This window comes from Mastacembelus armatus, chromosome 7 (assembly GCF_900324485.2).
Source record: "Mastacembelus armatus chromosome 7, fMasArm1.2, whole genome shotgun sequence".
Taxonomy (NCBI): Eukaryota; Metazoa; Chordata; class Actinopteri; order Synbranchiformes; family Mastacembelidae; genus Mastacembelus; species Mastacembelus armatus.
The window spans coordinates 24,504,279-24,518,812 of NC_046639.1; the positions used below are offsets into that span (position 1 = coordinate 24,504,279).

At 40.0% G+C, this 14,534-nt stretch overlaps 1 protein-coding gene across 1 annotated transcript; it reads left to right on the forward strand.

Moving 5' to 3' along the window:
- Positions 1-951: 951 nt before the first annotated feature.
- Positions 952-13,839, forward strand: arih2 (ariadne homolog 2 (Drosophila)). Its single transcript, XM_026333169.2, has 15 exons — positions 952-1,094; positions 4,205-4,701; positions 5,674-5,741; positions 5,944-6,016; positions 6,471-6,612; positions 7,594-7,715; positions 8,177-8,286; positions 8,898-9,015; positions 9,128-9,178; positions 9,706-9,727; positions 9,934-10,085; positions 10,340-10,483; positions 11,147-11,215; positions 11,447-11,572; positions 12,300-13,839. Exons 2-15 carry the CDS (start codon positions 4,435-4,437, stop codon positions 12,369-12,371), a joined length of 1,536 nt encoding a protein of 511 aa, XP_026188954.1. The 5' UTR covers positions 952-1,094; positions 4,205-4,434; the 3' UTR covers positions 12,372-13,839.
- The last annotated feature ends 695 nt before the right edge of the window (positions 13,840-14,534 follow it).

The window sequence follows — 14,534 nt, forward strand, 5'->3', positions numbered from 1 at the left end:
CAGAACAAGCAGATGTCCAGGATAACTGCTGGACCACCCCCAGGTTTATTTTATTTATTAAAAAACTAAATTATTTCTCTATGAAATCTAGTTTGCACGGTTTGTTCAAAATAATCAGTGTGTAATTTTGCATCAGTAACAGGTAAATGCAAATGATACTTTGCTAAAACATTGCTGCAATATGCGCTGTTGTATATCTCTTCTCAGCAATTCAAGAACAATTACCAATTTAGTCACCCCAAGGGGCTCAACCCTGTGCTTCTCTCAGGAGCTGCTGAGAAGAGCAAAGGCTGATGAATAGTTTATAAAGCCATCAATGCTTTACCTTCAGAGGTAAAACATTTTGCGTGCAATGTTTCTATGTGGTTGTGGAGCTGCAACACTTAAAAGTTACAGGCCATCCTGTACCGTTACAGGTCCACCATCTTATTGTCTTATCATGTAGGGGGACCCTGTGCCAAAGCCTGGCTCTAATGCCCTTATTGGTTTAGTTTGTTGTAAAGTGCAGTCTTAACAAATTTCTTCAGTTCATTTCTCAGATCAGTTTATTCTTGTAAACATCTAGCAAGTATTCACATTCTGCTGCTGAGTTGTGTGTGGTTTCTGACTGCCTATAGGGACATAATGAAACAGCCATGTATAGTGGGGGCCATAGTGGGGAAGCATTTTGCAAACATTTTTTCTTCAGTTTTTATTTTTATTTTTTAATTAGGCGTCATTAAAAACTCGAACCCTGCAACTAGAGACAAATAATGCACAATAAAATTCATATTTGTTGGAGTGTATTTGTACAAACGTAAAAAAAAAAGAAAAGATAGTGCTCCTCCATGCAAAACAAAACTGATGAAGTATTAATGGCCAGCTGTAAAACCTGGCCTGCAGCTGCTGCTGCTGCTGCTGCATCTTCCCCGGAGGAGAGGACAGAGGAGGCTGGAGTGAGAAACCCGGACGTGACGTCACTGATAAGTACCTCTGTAACGGTCTATCTTCCGCCCACCAGTCAGGCGGACACAGTCAAAGTCGCTCTTTGGGTTTCCTCACGCAAAAAGCACTTCTGCGTGTCACCGCGGGCCGAGCTGCGGCTTCTCCGACAGGTAAACAGAACCGACTTGAACCGGAGAAAATGAACGCGGCGGTTGTTTAAAGGTGTGTGTGTAGTCCCGAGCTCCAGAGGGCCTTGTTTACATCCCAATCCCCGGACTAGAGTGTGTGAGAGGCGGAGACACAGCCGGGCAGAACGACGAGGGGGTGGTTAACTTTGATGGCGCTTATATCGTCAACTGTCGATGTGACTTTTTGTTGAAAACCTTTTAAAAGTGTGTCCCGACAGCACCTGGCAGCCTAGCTCGACAAACCGCCGGTACCTCGCTGCTGCTGTAATTATCAGCACGTTAGCCAGCGAGCTAATCCGGCTAACGGTTCATCAGCGGTGGGTTTGACTCTGCTTCGGTTTCTGCGCCGAAGTCGGACCCAAATCCCGATGTCCAGCCCCAGCCGAGCTGGATTTTACGTTGCTTCATCTCGTCCCGAACCCCTACGCTTTTCCACCCCCCTCCCCGGGACGTGTTATCAAACCCGTGCTGAGTCGCGGTGATACATTAGCCTAGCAAGATGTGTGTCACCCAGTTTTCTGCCTATTTTTAGCCTGGACCGGGCGGAATGCGAGCTCCGGTCTGTCACTGGGCTGGCACCGGAGCCGGCTGGCAGGCTTCCCCCGGCTCACCTAGTTTCTATCTAAGTGGATATTTGCGAAGTCACATTTGAGCCCCGGTGCCAACGAACTGTTTTCATCCGGTGTCTGTTGCCTGTAGCGGCCACAACTCCGAAATAAGACCGCTTATCTTCTGTCGTGTCAGAGTTTGTGCATCACCACCGCAAGTTTCCCGTTTTATTACCCGTGTTACGTGGATTAGAGACATGAGCCGTGTCCAAAAACACAATGTGGACTGTGACAAACTGTGTGAACATGAGGAAGCCCCACTCTGACAACATGACATTGATGCTGCAGGGAACTTACTTCCCCCAAAGCCTTTTTCCCTAGAAAGGGACTTTATGCTTATTGTTAGACAGATGAATGACAGTTAATATTGAGTCCTGTCCAGGTTTGAAGAGGAAGGTCAGTGCTGCAGTCAGACTCCTGTATTTTGGACACAGAAATGTTCTACCATGTTTCACAAGATTTAAAAAAAAAAAAAATCCCTCATGTCATTACAAAACTGCACTGGCCAACTCTTTGCAGTCATTTATATAATGATTCTGGTCATGTAATCCTGCATCACTGCTTTGCTGATCTGTGCTTGCAGTTATTTTTGGTTTAGTTCCAACTCACATAGGCTTTTTGTGTTTCCTTTCTGCGTCCATTGTTGCTGCTGGGTTTGCCAACAACTTTCTAACGGTTATGTGCCGTGTGTTTCTCTCATCCTCAAAGCTAAAACATCTTCACCTAATCCTTTAAACCGTGACATTAAGCCTTAACCCTTGCCTTGTGTCCTGCATGTGTTTAATAGACCAACAGTACTGTAGGATTGAAAACTACAGGGTGTATCAGTATGAGCTGATTTTTAAATCCTGCCTATGTGAAGCTCCATCCCAAAGCTACAGGAAGACGCAGTGAACAAAAGTAGGGTCACAGAAAGAGAGAAGAGGGAGAAGTGGATTATTTTTGAAAGGAAGTAAGTAGGAGGATGTTAATTGTTCATTGCATAGAAATACAGTAGGTGTCATGGTGTGTGGGGTAGGTAGAGCTATCTTCTAGCCTGCAAAAAAAAAGTTAAGTACAGTTAAGGTCAGCTGCTAAGAAGAAAGGGTAGATTTTTGTTTTCCTCCTGAACACAAAAGAAATGTTTTCATCCTCCACTTCATACCTGGTGGTTTTCTGTTGACATATATTATTTGTGGAAAATAAATAAACCATAGACTTCAGTGATTGTCTGTGGTGAAATTAGTATCCTCTACTTTGCACAAGGTTTAAAACAAAGTCTTTACAGTAGTGAACTCAAAATGTGTTTTTATTACATTGGGTTTCAAAACAATGGGGAGATTTTGTCATAAAACTCTGTAAAGTCTGTGAAGTACCAGCTCTGCTGTTTTTGAGGGGCTTTAGTCAGCAAGCTAGCATTTTTGTCTACCTTCCACAGTAAGAAAGGAATATTAAGATTCTCTTTTACCTTCCAGTCAAACTTTTTAATAAAATGCCTGTCAAAGAGTAGTAGATTTATAAAGTCAGATGCAGTCTATCATAATCTGTCTGTCACTCAATTTCTACTACATTTTCCTCTAATAAAGCAAAGCTATAATATATCGAGAAAACACAGTGCTGTGCTATACTGTGGGAAACGAATGAGTAATAGGATTAGGTATTTTCTGCTTATTGTGTAGCATTTTATTCTTGTAAGCCTGTTTTGTGCAGTTTGTCATGGAGCTTTAACATTTTAGGAATTCTGGTTGTCTCAGAATCTCTACCTCCACTGTCAAAAATGACCAGTAAGGAAAAACACAAAAATATTTTATTTTAGAATTTATTTTAGCTTGGGGTTTGTACCATAAGACATACAACTTTGTCTCAGATATTTAATGGATAAAGCTTTGAACTAGTGCCTGTGGAAAGTATCCTTGTCTTCAGTAGACCCTATTAACCTCCCCTGTAATGCTAATGTAGATTGCTTTTAGTCTGCATGATTATTTTGAGATTCCCTCCAGCACTGCACTACCTTAGAGATGTTAATGGACATTTGCTTTCAGTAGAGCTGAGGATCATTGCGTTGTCAGTATCAGTGGTATGTTGTGGCTAAATGCATCTTCACGTCAGCCGTTGACTCAAAAAATTCCCTAGAACAATGTCATAATATTACTCACATGTATCAGGATCATGTAGAGAGTTGACATTTCCCTTCATCTGTTAGCTGTTAACGTTTGTGTTATCTGATATGTTTTTTTTAATTAATTGTGTGTGCACCTACTGTAGATGTGACACTGCTGACTTGGTCACATCCATTGTGTGAGTGAAAATCAGCTTTATTGTTTACATGTGCAAGGAGTAATAGTTAACATTTCTTTCTTATTTCCCCACTTCTCATTTCTTCCTCCACTTCCTTCTTTCTCATCCCCATATTTGTCCCATTCTACTTTCTTGCTCTCATGTTTCTTTCTTCTCATCTCCTCTGATTCCCATTTTCTTCATTCTCATTCCTCTTCTCCTCTCTAGGCTTTTTTTTTTTCTCATCAGGTCACCCTCTAACCAGTTTTCCAAATGAGTGACGGGGAGTGTGACTTCTTCTGCTTCTTCCGCTGCTGCTGAGCGCGGACAGGAAGGCAGGGTGACACAAGCAGGTGGAAAGGGGGGAAAAACACGAGCCATTTGACCCAATCGAACCAGTAGAATCCGACAGGTAGGCGGGCCGTCTACCTGTCCGGGTGATTAAATCAGTCGACTGGATGTCTGTGGACATGAACAGCCAAGCGTCAGACAGCAACGAGGAAGACTTCGGGGTGAACTCTGAAGAAGAGGAGGATGACGACGATGGAGGAGAGGAGGAGGACCAGGCTGACATCGCAAGCTACTATGAGGGTGTAGCCAGTGACGTGGAGCAACAGAGCGCTGACTCCTTTGACCCAGAGGAGTACCAGTTCACCTGTATGACCTACAAAGAGAGTCAGATTATGTTGACGGAGGAAGTTAACACTGTGGCTGCTGCAATGAAGGTGAGCGCAGCTGGATTCTTTTTATTCTGTGCTGTCAGAACTGGGTGAAGAAAATTAAATATTCTGATGGTGTCTTTGCAAAAGCAGGATCTGAAATTAAATTGGGCACAGACAGCGTGTTGATAAAATGTGTTTTTAACTTCAGATAAATTGTCACATTTTGTTAATGTGTTTGTCGCAGTCTTTACTGAGTATCTTGAGTGAATTTGACTCGGTGCTGTGATGATATACAGTCATCTTTTTACCAATTGAAGTATATCCCAGCTGTAATAGTCATTTAGTGAGTTTTCAGAGTAACCCAAAGCCAATTATTGGTGCATGAAGAGTCCTTATAGTTAATATTTATACATTCTTACACTCTGGGCTGAAGGAGGCTGCCTCACATTATCTTAAATATGGCCCTTCATGCTTAATTTATTTTTTTTTTTTGCTGTTTTATTTGGGCTAATATTGCTGAGTGTGCATGTTGTTACTATTAGTTGCACGTAAGCACACATGGGAGCTGCTCAGTGTTAGCACTTGTGTGTTTCTTGATGGTAGTGGGCAAATGAATGAAACACTTAGTCATTTTTCTGGACTTGAATCATTGACCTGTAGGCTCTTCTCATCTCTAATGTTAATACAAACCCTTGATATCCAGCCTGTATTGGTGATTTGCTGATGTAATCCTAAATAGTCTGAGTTCTCTTCCCAACTCACCACTTTACTCACTGAACAGCCTCTGCTGAGATAATACATCAGTTGAACAACAGGGGAATCAGTGACTAAACTATATTTCATTATTTTATGCAGATAATTAATAGAAACACAAAAGGTGTTGATAAAATCGGTGCAGCCTTTTGTTAAAAAATCCAGCTCATTAGTTGTAGTGTCAGCTTTTATCCACGGGCATCACTCATCTGTTACTAAAGCACATTACATTGTTTTGAAATATCCAAGAAACAGCCTGTCACTGTTGTCTTTTTCTCTCAGGTTTTGCCAGCAGTAGCAAAATTGATTCTAGTGCATTTTCACTGGCAGGTTTCACAAATACTGGACAGGTATGTGTCTTCTCCTTTGCAGCTACTGTTTTTTAATTGCATCTATGCTAATATTTTCTCTCGGTCTATTCTTATTCTCCTGTTTGCACTGTTTGGTTATATCTCACCTGTTTTCTTATTGTCTTAACTTTTTCTTCTTGTGCAAGGTACTTTATTTCTCGCTTCCCCACATTGTTTCTGATTCTGTTTGTGTTCCTGACAGGTATAAGTCCAACTCGTCTCTGCTGCTGTCAGACGCTCTGGTTCAGCCCAGCAGCACTTGCAGATCAGTCACTGTGAGTAACAGATCACAAATATATGCTTTGACTTGGCCACATTCAGTGTGAGTGAAAATCAGCTTTAATGTTTACATGTGCAAGGAGTCCACGTTCTAGGTGACTCAGTGAACGTGAAACTGGTTTCAAGATCATTGTTCAGGAAGCGCAAACATAAACATATTACTGTGTAATAAGCAAACAATGCACAACTTATGTAGTGAACGTAAGTCACATCTCAACAGGAAGAAACTGGAATCAATATAAAGTGCTTGTGTGATAATAATTCACCTTTTGCGCTAACTGCTTTTGCAGGACTGGGTCATGTTTTTCAAAATACAAAGTGTGAGATCTCACCTATTGATTTGATTGTGCTGTTTAACAAGCATAGTACATTATTTCATATGTAGATTGAACTCTTGAGTGCATTGTGTATTTGTTGGTGTTTAACTGATTTATGTGTTTGTGTGTTTAGGCCCCTCAGTCCCTCCAGTGTGGTGTGTGTCTACAGGTCGTACGGAGAGACTCCCTGCTGGCACTGCCCTGTCAGCACTCCTTCTGCAAAGCATGCTGGGAGCAGCACTGCACTGTACTAGTCAAAGACGGCATGGGAGTGGGTGAGTACAGTGTGTTTGTGTGTTATCTGTGTAGTCATCAAATCTGGTGTTAGAGTGGGCGAGCTACAGTGTTTGATCTGAGTTCCCCAGTGTGTTCTCATGTATCTCTATAATCGGTCCTTGTATATATGTGTTGGTGTGTCTGCTCAGAGAGTCATCAGCTTTTCTTTTCCCCTTTGTTCACTGAAGTCAGTGATTTGCTGCCAGACTAGCAGGGTGTGCAGATTGGTATTTAATTTAACAGGATTAGCTAATCAGCAATTTAATATTTTTGTTAATGGCAGAAAACACTTCAGATCCTGGCTGAATGTTTGTGTACAGGCATGTTTATGTGTTTCTGTGTGTGCACTCTCCAAGACTGACTTGTGACTTTGAAAGTAAGGGAGGTGTAATATGAGGTTTTGATGACTCCCATCTGGTGTTAAACTTACCAGTGCCCCTACAGCCTGATTATTAGTGTGTGTCTGGAGTGTGTGCATGTGTCAGCAGGAGAGCAGATGGGTGTGTGGGTGTGTACACAGACCAGTTTGAAGTTTTTCTAAAGTATAGTCTATATGTGGTAAAGTACATAAAGTTTACGAGAATCTCTGTCCTGTAGTTGAGAGTGTGTGGGAGCTCAAGTGGTTTCGAATTTCGGTGTGTTTGTATGTATGCAGCAATCTGTTGTATGTCTACATGCCTCCTTCTAACAGTCTAACGCTGGTCCCACATAGTCAAGTCCTCGTTATCTTGATAAGTATTTCTCTATCAGGTTGTGTGAAGGACACATTTGTAATGATCCAAATTCAGCTTCAGCATCACTGAAACATTAAAAAGCAGCCCACACAGCTGAAGCTATCTTGTATTTTTGAATTGGTAAACAAAGAGAGGTTGATGGAGGTCTCTTTGCCAATAATTTAGGACTCTATGTGGTTGTGTGTGTGTGTGTGTGTGTGTGCTTGCATGTGGGGCGTTTTTTTACATTTCTGCATGTGTGTTCAGGTATCTCATGCATGGCTCAGGACTGTTCCCTGCAGATGCCAGAAGACTTTGTCCTGCCACTGCTGCCAGGAGAGGAGCTGAAGGACAAATACAGACGCTACCTCTTCAGAGACTATGTCGAGGTGCGTTCATATCTCTGTGTTTACTCAGATAGGTCTACATGTATAATAAATGAGACTTCAAAAGCACATGGACGAGAAATTTCACAGAATTCTTTGTGTCTGCCTACAATAGTGGTGAAGGGAAATGGTCACTGACTGTAATACAACAATGAAAAAATTACATTTCCAAATTCAACACACCTTTCCAGAAACAAAGTCCCTGTAACGCTTGATAATGGATAATATTAAGTTTTGATCAAAACAATTTCCTGTCAAAAGTTGGTCTGTGCACCTGCTTTTTATGTCATTTTTGTTGGATTTGTTTAGTTTGGGTGGACTTTGATCTTACAGCTAGAGGTTGATCCAGAGGAACTCAGCTCTGTCCAAGGGTAGACAGTTGTAAAAGTCATCCTAATGATTCATCTGTCCATTTTTGACTTTATGTGTTACCTAATCTTCATCTCTCTTGCCCTGACCTGCAGAGTCACTTCCAGTTGCAGTTGTGTCCCGGTGCAGACTGCCCCATTGTCATCAAGGTGCAGGAACCTCGGGCACGCAGGGTGCAGTGTAGCCGCTGCAGTGAAGTCTTTTGGTAGGACACACGCACAAAACATGCAGATATACAAGAGCTATGGTGTTGAGTCTAACTTTAAAATTATTAGTAATTTAGATTTTACTCTAGATGCATTTTTATATCCTGCACCGGTTTGTATGCAATTAAGAGCAAATTACAGTCTTGGACAAAATGGGATAAAATGAAGACATATTAATTATATTATATGGGTATTTTTTTAATAAATAAAACTTTTGGTGTTATACATTATGTTCAATTTAGCTCCAGACTTAAATAGAGCTTAATTAATGAAAGCCGAATGGAAAAGCCGATCTGATACACGATGCACATTGTTGTGATGATGTTGTGTTTGAGTAAATTAAAGGCTTTCTTCATAAACAGGCATTTTAAGTTTAGCTCAGAGCTTTACGTGACATGTTTTGTTTATTACTAACCCATTAAACAATTTCAGTTCCAGTCCAGGAGTTGTTTGCTTAGCAGTAATAGCCCAGTAATAGCTAGTATTCAAATGCTTCTAAATGTGTAAACAATAAACTTGTGCATATTTGCATGTTGTATCTGTAGATTGTTATACCCATGTCAGTAGTAAATACATGACTCTCTATTTTCTCTCTTCTTCCATGTATTAGTTTTAAATGCCGTCAGATGTACCATGCACCTACAGACTGTGCAACAATCCGGAAGTGGCTGACCAAATGTGCTGATGACTCAGAGACAGCCAACTATATCAGCGCACACACTAAAGATGTACGATGGATCGGTCCATGAACAGACAGACATGCACATATATTCATTTATAGCCACAGTTTCTATGGTCCGGATAAAATGGAAACTTAAATGATTTATTTTTCTCCTCTAGTGTCCTAAGTGCAATATCTGCATTGAGAAGAACGGAGGGTGCAATCACATGGTGAGTCAAATCTGAAAATCACACTTTCCCAGAACACAGGAAATGCTAAAAATGCATTATCAGTCTGAAAAGCTGAAGACCTCAGCTTTCATTTTTAGTGGGTTGAGTCACTCCTGAGTACTTATAAAGTTGCTTTAGAAAATATTCAGACCCATTCACTGTGTTGTTGATCTAATTTTAAATAAATAAAATGGCCCATTTCATCATTCTGCAGTAAAGTAATAATGAAGTGAAAACATGTTTTTAGAATTTTTAAGTTAATTGCAAAAAATTTCTAACAACATATTTTCACTTTGTCATTATGGGTTGTTGAGTGTTGACTGATGGGCTCTGAATACTTCCTAAAGCACCTGTATGTTACTAGTTATTAAGCTTCATGTGTGACACTCCAGTTGTGTTAAATCAGCTGCAAAATGTTGGAGAAACACACTCAGTTTCTCACTGTGTCAGGCTCAGTCAGCGCTCTACTTGTTTATAAGATGTTTTTCTGATTCACTAACTTCTTCCTCTGGCTTTGTTTGTTTCAGCAATGCTCCAAGTGCAAACATGGTAAGTAGGTTGTCCCAACGTTTTACCTCCTCATCGTCTTGCTGTTGAGGCACTTACTGGGGCACTTTGCATCCACCTAGTGTCATCATACATTACACATAGAATAGCCATCAGTCATAATTACATTACAAGAATGACTGAACTTCCAAGAAATTCTCCACCAGTTATAGGGAATGTCCATTAGGGAGTATTTTGTCTCCTGACAGATTTCTGCTGGATGTGTCTTGGTGATTGGAAAACTCACGGGAGTGAATACTATGAGTGCAGCCGCTACAAAGAAAACCCTGATATTGTCAACCAGAGCCAGCAGGCGCAGGCCAGAGAGGCTCTTAAGAAATATCTCTTCTACTTTGAGAGGGTGAGAGTTGTTTGTTTCTTTATCCCAAACTCCAAACTGTTCTAATTTTATTTTTTTAAGGTAGAGGGAGATAACATTTACTCTACTTTGAAGCTCTACTGTAAAAGTAGAGTCCATTCTTAGGACAAAAGACTCTGCAGTCTGAAGCTTCCAACTAAGACATTAGCACACAGGCAAGTTTCTGTTCCACATAGCTTTAGATCTACAGGAGAAATATTTATCCAGTCCTTTTTTTCCCCCCTTTATCCCTGCAGTGGGAGAATCACAACAAGTCTCTGCAGTTGGAGGCTCAGACGTACCAGAGGATCCAAGAGAAGATCCAGGAGAGAGTGATGAACAACCTGGGAACCTGGATTGACTGGCAGTACCTGCATAACGCTGCAAAGCTACTGGCTAAGGTATTCACACACTAAACTGTACCTGTGTGTATGTACTTGCTGAGGTAGAAAGTGAATAATGCAGAGGAAGAACGGGAGATAGACAGACAGGTGTACAGGGTGCAAAAATATCAAATATCATAGGTATTTGTAAACTTTTAATTTTTAACAAATCGGTCATTTATTCAGTTTCTATAACTTTGCAATTGTAAAACTAAACAAGGGAACCTTAGCTCACAGTGTGTAAACTGGGTCAAAGTATATCAGTGTTTACACACAATTCACACTAATAGGTGTTAGAAAATGTCACTCATTCATCAACAGTATTTCAAGGAATTTGGCTCACTGAAATGAAAACCTGTGTTTATCATTTTAGTGACATCTCTTGTTGTGAAATGTTCTGGGGAAAAATGAAGGTCATCTGATTTAATTCTCTTTCCTGATTGGAGGATTCCAGTAATATAGCTCTGCTCTGTGATTTACTTTTTTGCCATGTGTTGGTATATGATGTGTATTAACCAATTTGTCTCTAGTGTATCTACAACTTTTGAGTGGTACAATAATAAATCATGTAGATAAACTGTCATGGAGCTTTTCATAATTTTGTTACCTTCTAACGCTGAACATTTTCCAGACTTTTCTCAGTTAGTGCATCATGAATGTGCCTTGACTTTTTGTTTCCAGTGTCGCTACACACTGCAGTACACATACCCCTATGCCTATTACATGGAGTCCGGTCCACGCAAGAAACTGGTGAGAAAGAAAACTTTTCCTACTTGCTGTTACTGTAGAACATATAACTATGTAGTAACTATATCAAAGGTTATCTTGGTGTCTTTCTCATCCCATACCACCTTTTCCCTCTCCTGTATTCTGTTTTGAGTCTCGACCCAATAATCTTTGTTTTATTTTTCTCAGTGGTGTTAAAAGTGACTCATTTGGCCTGTCTGATATATTTTACTTTATTTTATTTCATTTCTGCAGTTTGAGTACCAGCAGGCCCAGCTGGAAGCAGAGATAGAAAACCTGTCATGGAAGGTGGAGCGGGCCGACAGCTATGAGAGAGGAGTGGTGGGAGGCGAGGGGGAGCTCAGTGCCAGTGATAGAGGGGTAAGAAAATTACACTGGAGAAATATGACTACAGGAATGTATTTTGTTTTGCGGAATTTGCTGTGCTACTTAAATTGCATTGTGACTGACGAGAGCGCACAGACAGAAAACAGTCATTCATATGCAACATTTCCATATAAATACATACTTGTTTGCCTATAATAGTTCTAACATAAATAATTATATATATAATTCTATTTTTGCAATTGAAGTAATAACTGTTTTGTCATGTAAAAAGAAAAGTCTTTTCCTGTCAGTGAATGGTAAAGACTTGATGTGCGGCATCTGTGAATGGACATGTGTCTGCTAATTTATACGCTGATGTTACAGTGCCTGGATTGGTCAATATGTTAAAAAGGAAAGACTTGACAAAGAACAGCAGGCCAAATGATATTTACTGTATTGTTTTCATGTTTTGTCTGTGAAGAGTCTTTCATGGTTATGGCTGGTCTTATTCTACGTTTATCATCTCATGTAAAAACCAAAATCAACAAGTGCTTTCCAACTTTCCTACCATGTCTGTAGCTCTCAGGCTTGAGCCTGATGGTTCAGCTTATTCAGGTTTAGGTCAAACAGATAATACTTGTCAGTAGAATTAAGTCATTGATGGTTTTGGTCTGTTCATGGTCTTTGTTGACAGTAAAAAAAAAAAAAAAAAAAAAAAAAAACAGAATATCAGCAGCCTCATAGTTTAACAATAATGACAGGTCATTTTCTTTTTAAACAGGATCTAGAGAATCAGATGCACATTGCTGAGCAGAGGCGACGCACGCTGCTGAAAGATTTCCATGACACCTGAAGATCCATCATGATGGCAAAGCACCAGCATCTCCCTCCTTGCTTCCTTTTCTTCCTTGTTTCCTCTCTTTGCTTCTTTCCATGACCATCCCCCGGTGCGGTCATACTGATCCCCTCCTTTTGCTTCTCTACACTCCTTCATTTGCTTCTTTTTTTTTCCTCCTCTTTCCCTCCTCTTACTCCCAAGATGCTGCAGGGTCACGATTGTATCTGCCCTTCCTCTTATCTTTCAACCTCACTTTACTTCAATATTTTGGTTTCAAAGCATCACATCCACTGTGGTTACACATGTAGCAACTTAGATCTGATCACAGAGGTCAAATTCTGTTTTGTCCAGTGTCACAAACAGTGGGTATACAGTTCTCTATTTGATGGTTTTAGGTAGACCTTAATGACCAGGAGGGACTTGTTGGTAGTACTTGGTACCTGTAGCATTGACTAGATTTGTCTGAACACATATAAAGGTGAAATTCACCACTTTTCAGATATTTTAATTTCAGTTTCCTCTCATGAGCTGCAGGAAACGAACAGAGAGAATTATATGTGAAACATGCCAGTGTCACTGCTCTGGCTGTGCTTTGACCTAACTTTATTATCAACCAGGACAGGTACAACTTGACATACCAGTGAACTTTTCTAAATGGCAGATTATGGAACAATTTTATTAGAAAAGCACTTTTTTACATTCTGCTATAGAAGGGAATATGGTGTGTTTGTTGTGAAAAAACTGCTGTCTCACATACTCCTTAAAATACAGTATTTTCCTACATATGATGCATGTTCATGTAAACACAATATTAAAGAATAAGATGAATGTGTGTTTAGATGAAATTTTTTTTAGATTTTGTTGCCAGTGTTTCACAATAAGCACACCTTCCCTCTTCATTTGTTTGTTAAGCTGTTAAAGCAGGAGGTCCTCCAGCCAATACTGCCATTGAATAGTTCATTGTCTTTATGGTCTAAATAAAACTACTGAATTACTTCCCATTCTTGTGTCTTTACATCCTCATAGTGGTATTGTGCTCAGCTACTTTAGGTGCAACTGAGTGCGAACCTGACCTCCCTCATAACTTTTGCTGATCAGATGCTAGAGTTGCCTTGAAGCAGCAAGTGTAATCTCAACCATTCATGCACACTACAGCACCACACAGTGACATGGCATGCACATACTGACACTCATACTCAAACACTCCACTGCAAATAAATAAACATTAACTGTTAATTTGTCTCCTTACCCCATCTCATGCTCTCTTTTCTTTCTTTACATTCATCCCCTCACTTTATTTTGTCCTACATTTTCTCTTTTGTTCCTGCTCATACTGCTCACTTTCTTCTGGAAAATGGCTGTTGATAGATAGATCATTTAAAAAAATTAAAAAAATGAAAAAATACAAAAAAAATTGCTGTAATTTTCAACGGTTGTACATTATTACAGAAATAGAGATACTGAGAGAGTTTTTAAAACCAGACCCTGTTTCTTGTGTATTCTTTACACACACACACGTACAATACACAATAACTTTCTTTATTACCATATCACGAGGAAATGTGATTTTTTTTTTTTTTTTAGAATGATTATAGGAAAATATTTCATACACTCTTAACAGAAGATTCACTGATTTTTGCAGAACAGACTAACTTTTAGACCTTAATGCAACTCAACACTGTTTTTGTAGACAGTGGCAGATACAGTGGTGTGAAAAAGTGTTGCCCCCCCCCCTTCTTATTTTTTTGCATGTTAGTCACACTTTGTTTCAGATCATCAAACAAATTTAAATATTAGTCAAAAATAACACAAGTAAACACATCATGCAGTTTTTAAATGAAGGTTTTTATTATTAAGGGAAACAAAATCCAAAACTACATGGCCCTGTGTGAAAAAGTGTTTGCCCCGTAAACCTAATAACTGGTTGGGCCGCCCTTAGCAGCAACAACTGCAATTAAGAGTTTGTGATAACTTGCAATGAGTCTGTTCCAGCGCTGTGGAGGAATTTTGGCCCACTCATCTTTGCAGAATTGTTGTAATTCAGCCACATTGGAGGGTTTTCGAGCATGAACCGCCTTTTTAAGGTCATGCCACAGCATCTCAATCGGATTCAGGTCAGGACTTTGACTAGGCCTCTCCAAAGTCTTCATTTTGCTTTTCTTCAGCCATTCAGAGGTG

Bases quoted from the DNA above. Each gene is read 5' to 3' on its own strand.
- arih2 (XM_026333169.2), top strand. From the start codon at position 4,435: ATGTCTGTGGACATGAACAGCCAAGCGTCAGACAGCAACGAGGAAGAC. The intron at 5,742-5,943 runs GTATGTGTCTTC...TGTTCCTGACAG, and splicing joins GTTTCACAAATACTGGACAG to GTATAAGTCCAACTCGTCTC. The intron at 6,017-6,470 runs GTGAGTAACAGA...TTGTGTGTTTAG, and splicing joins GCACTTGCAGATCAGTCACT to GCCCCTCAGTCCCTCCAGTG.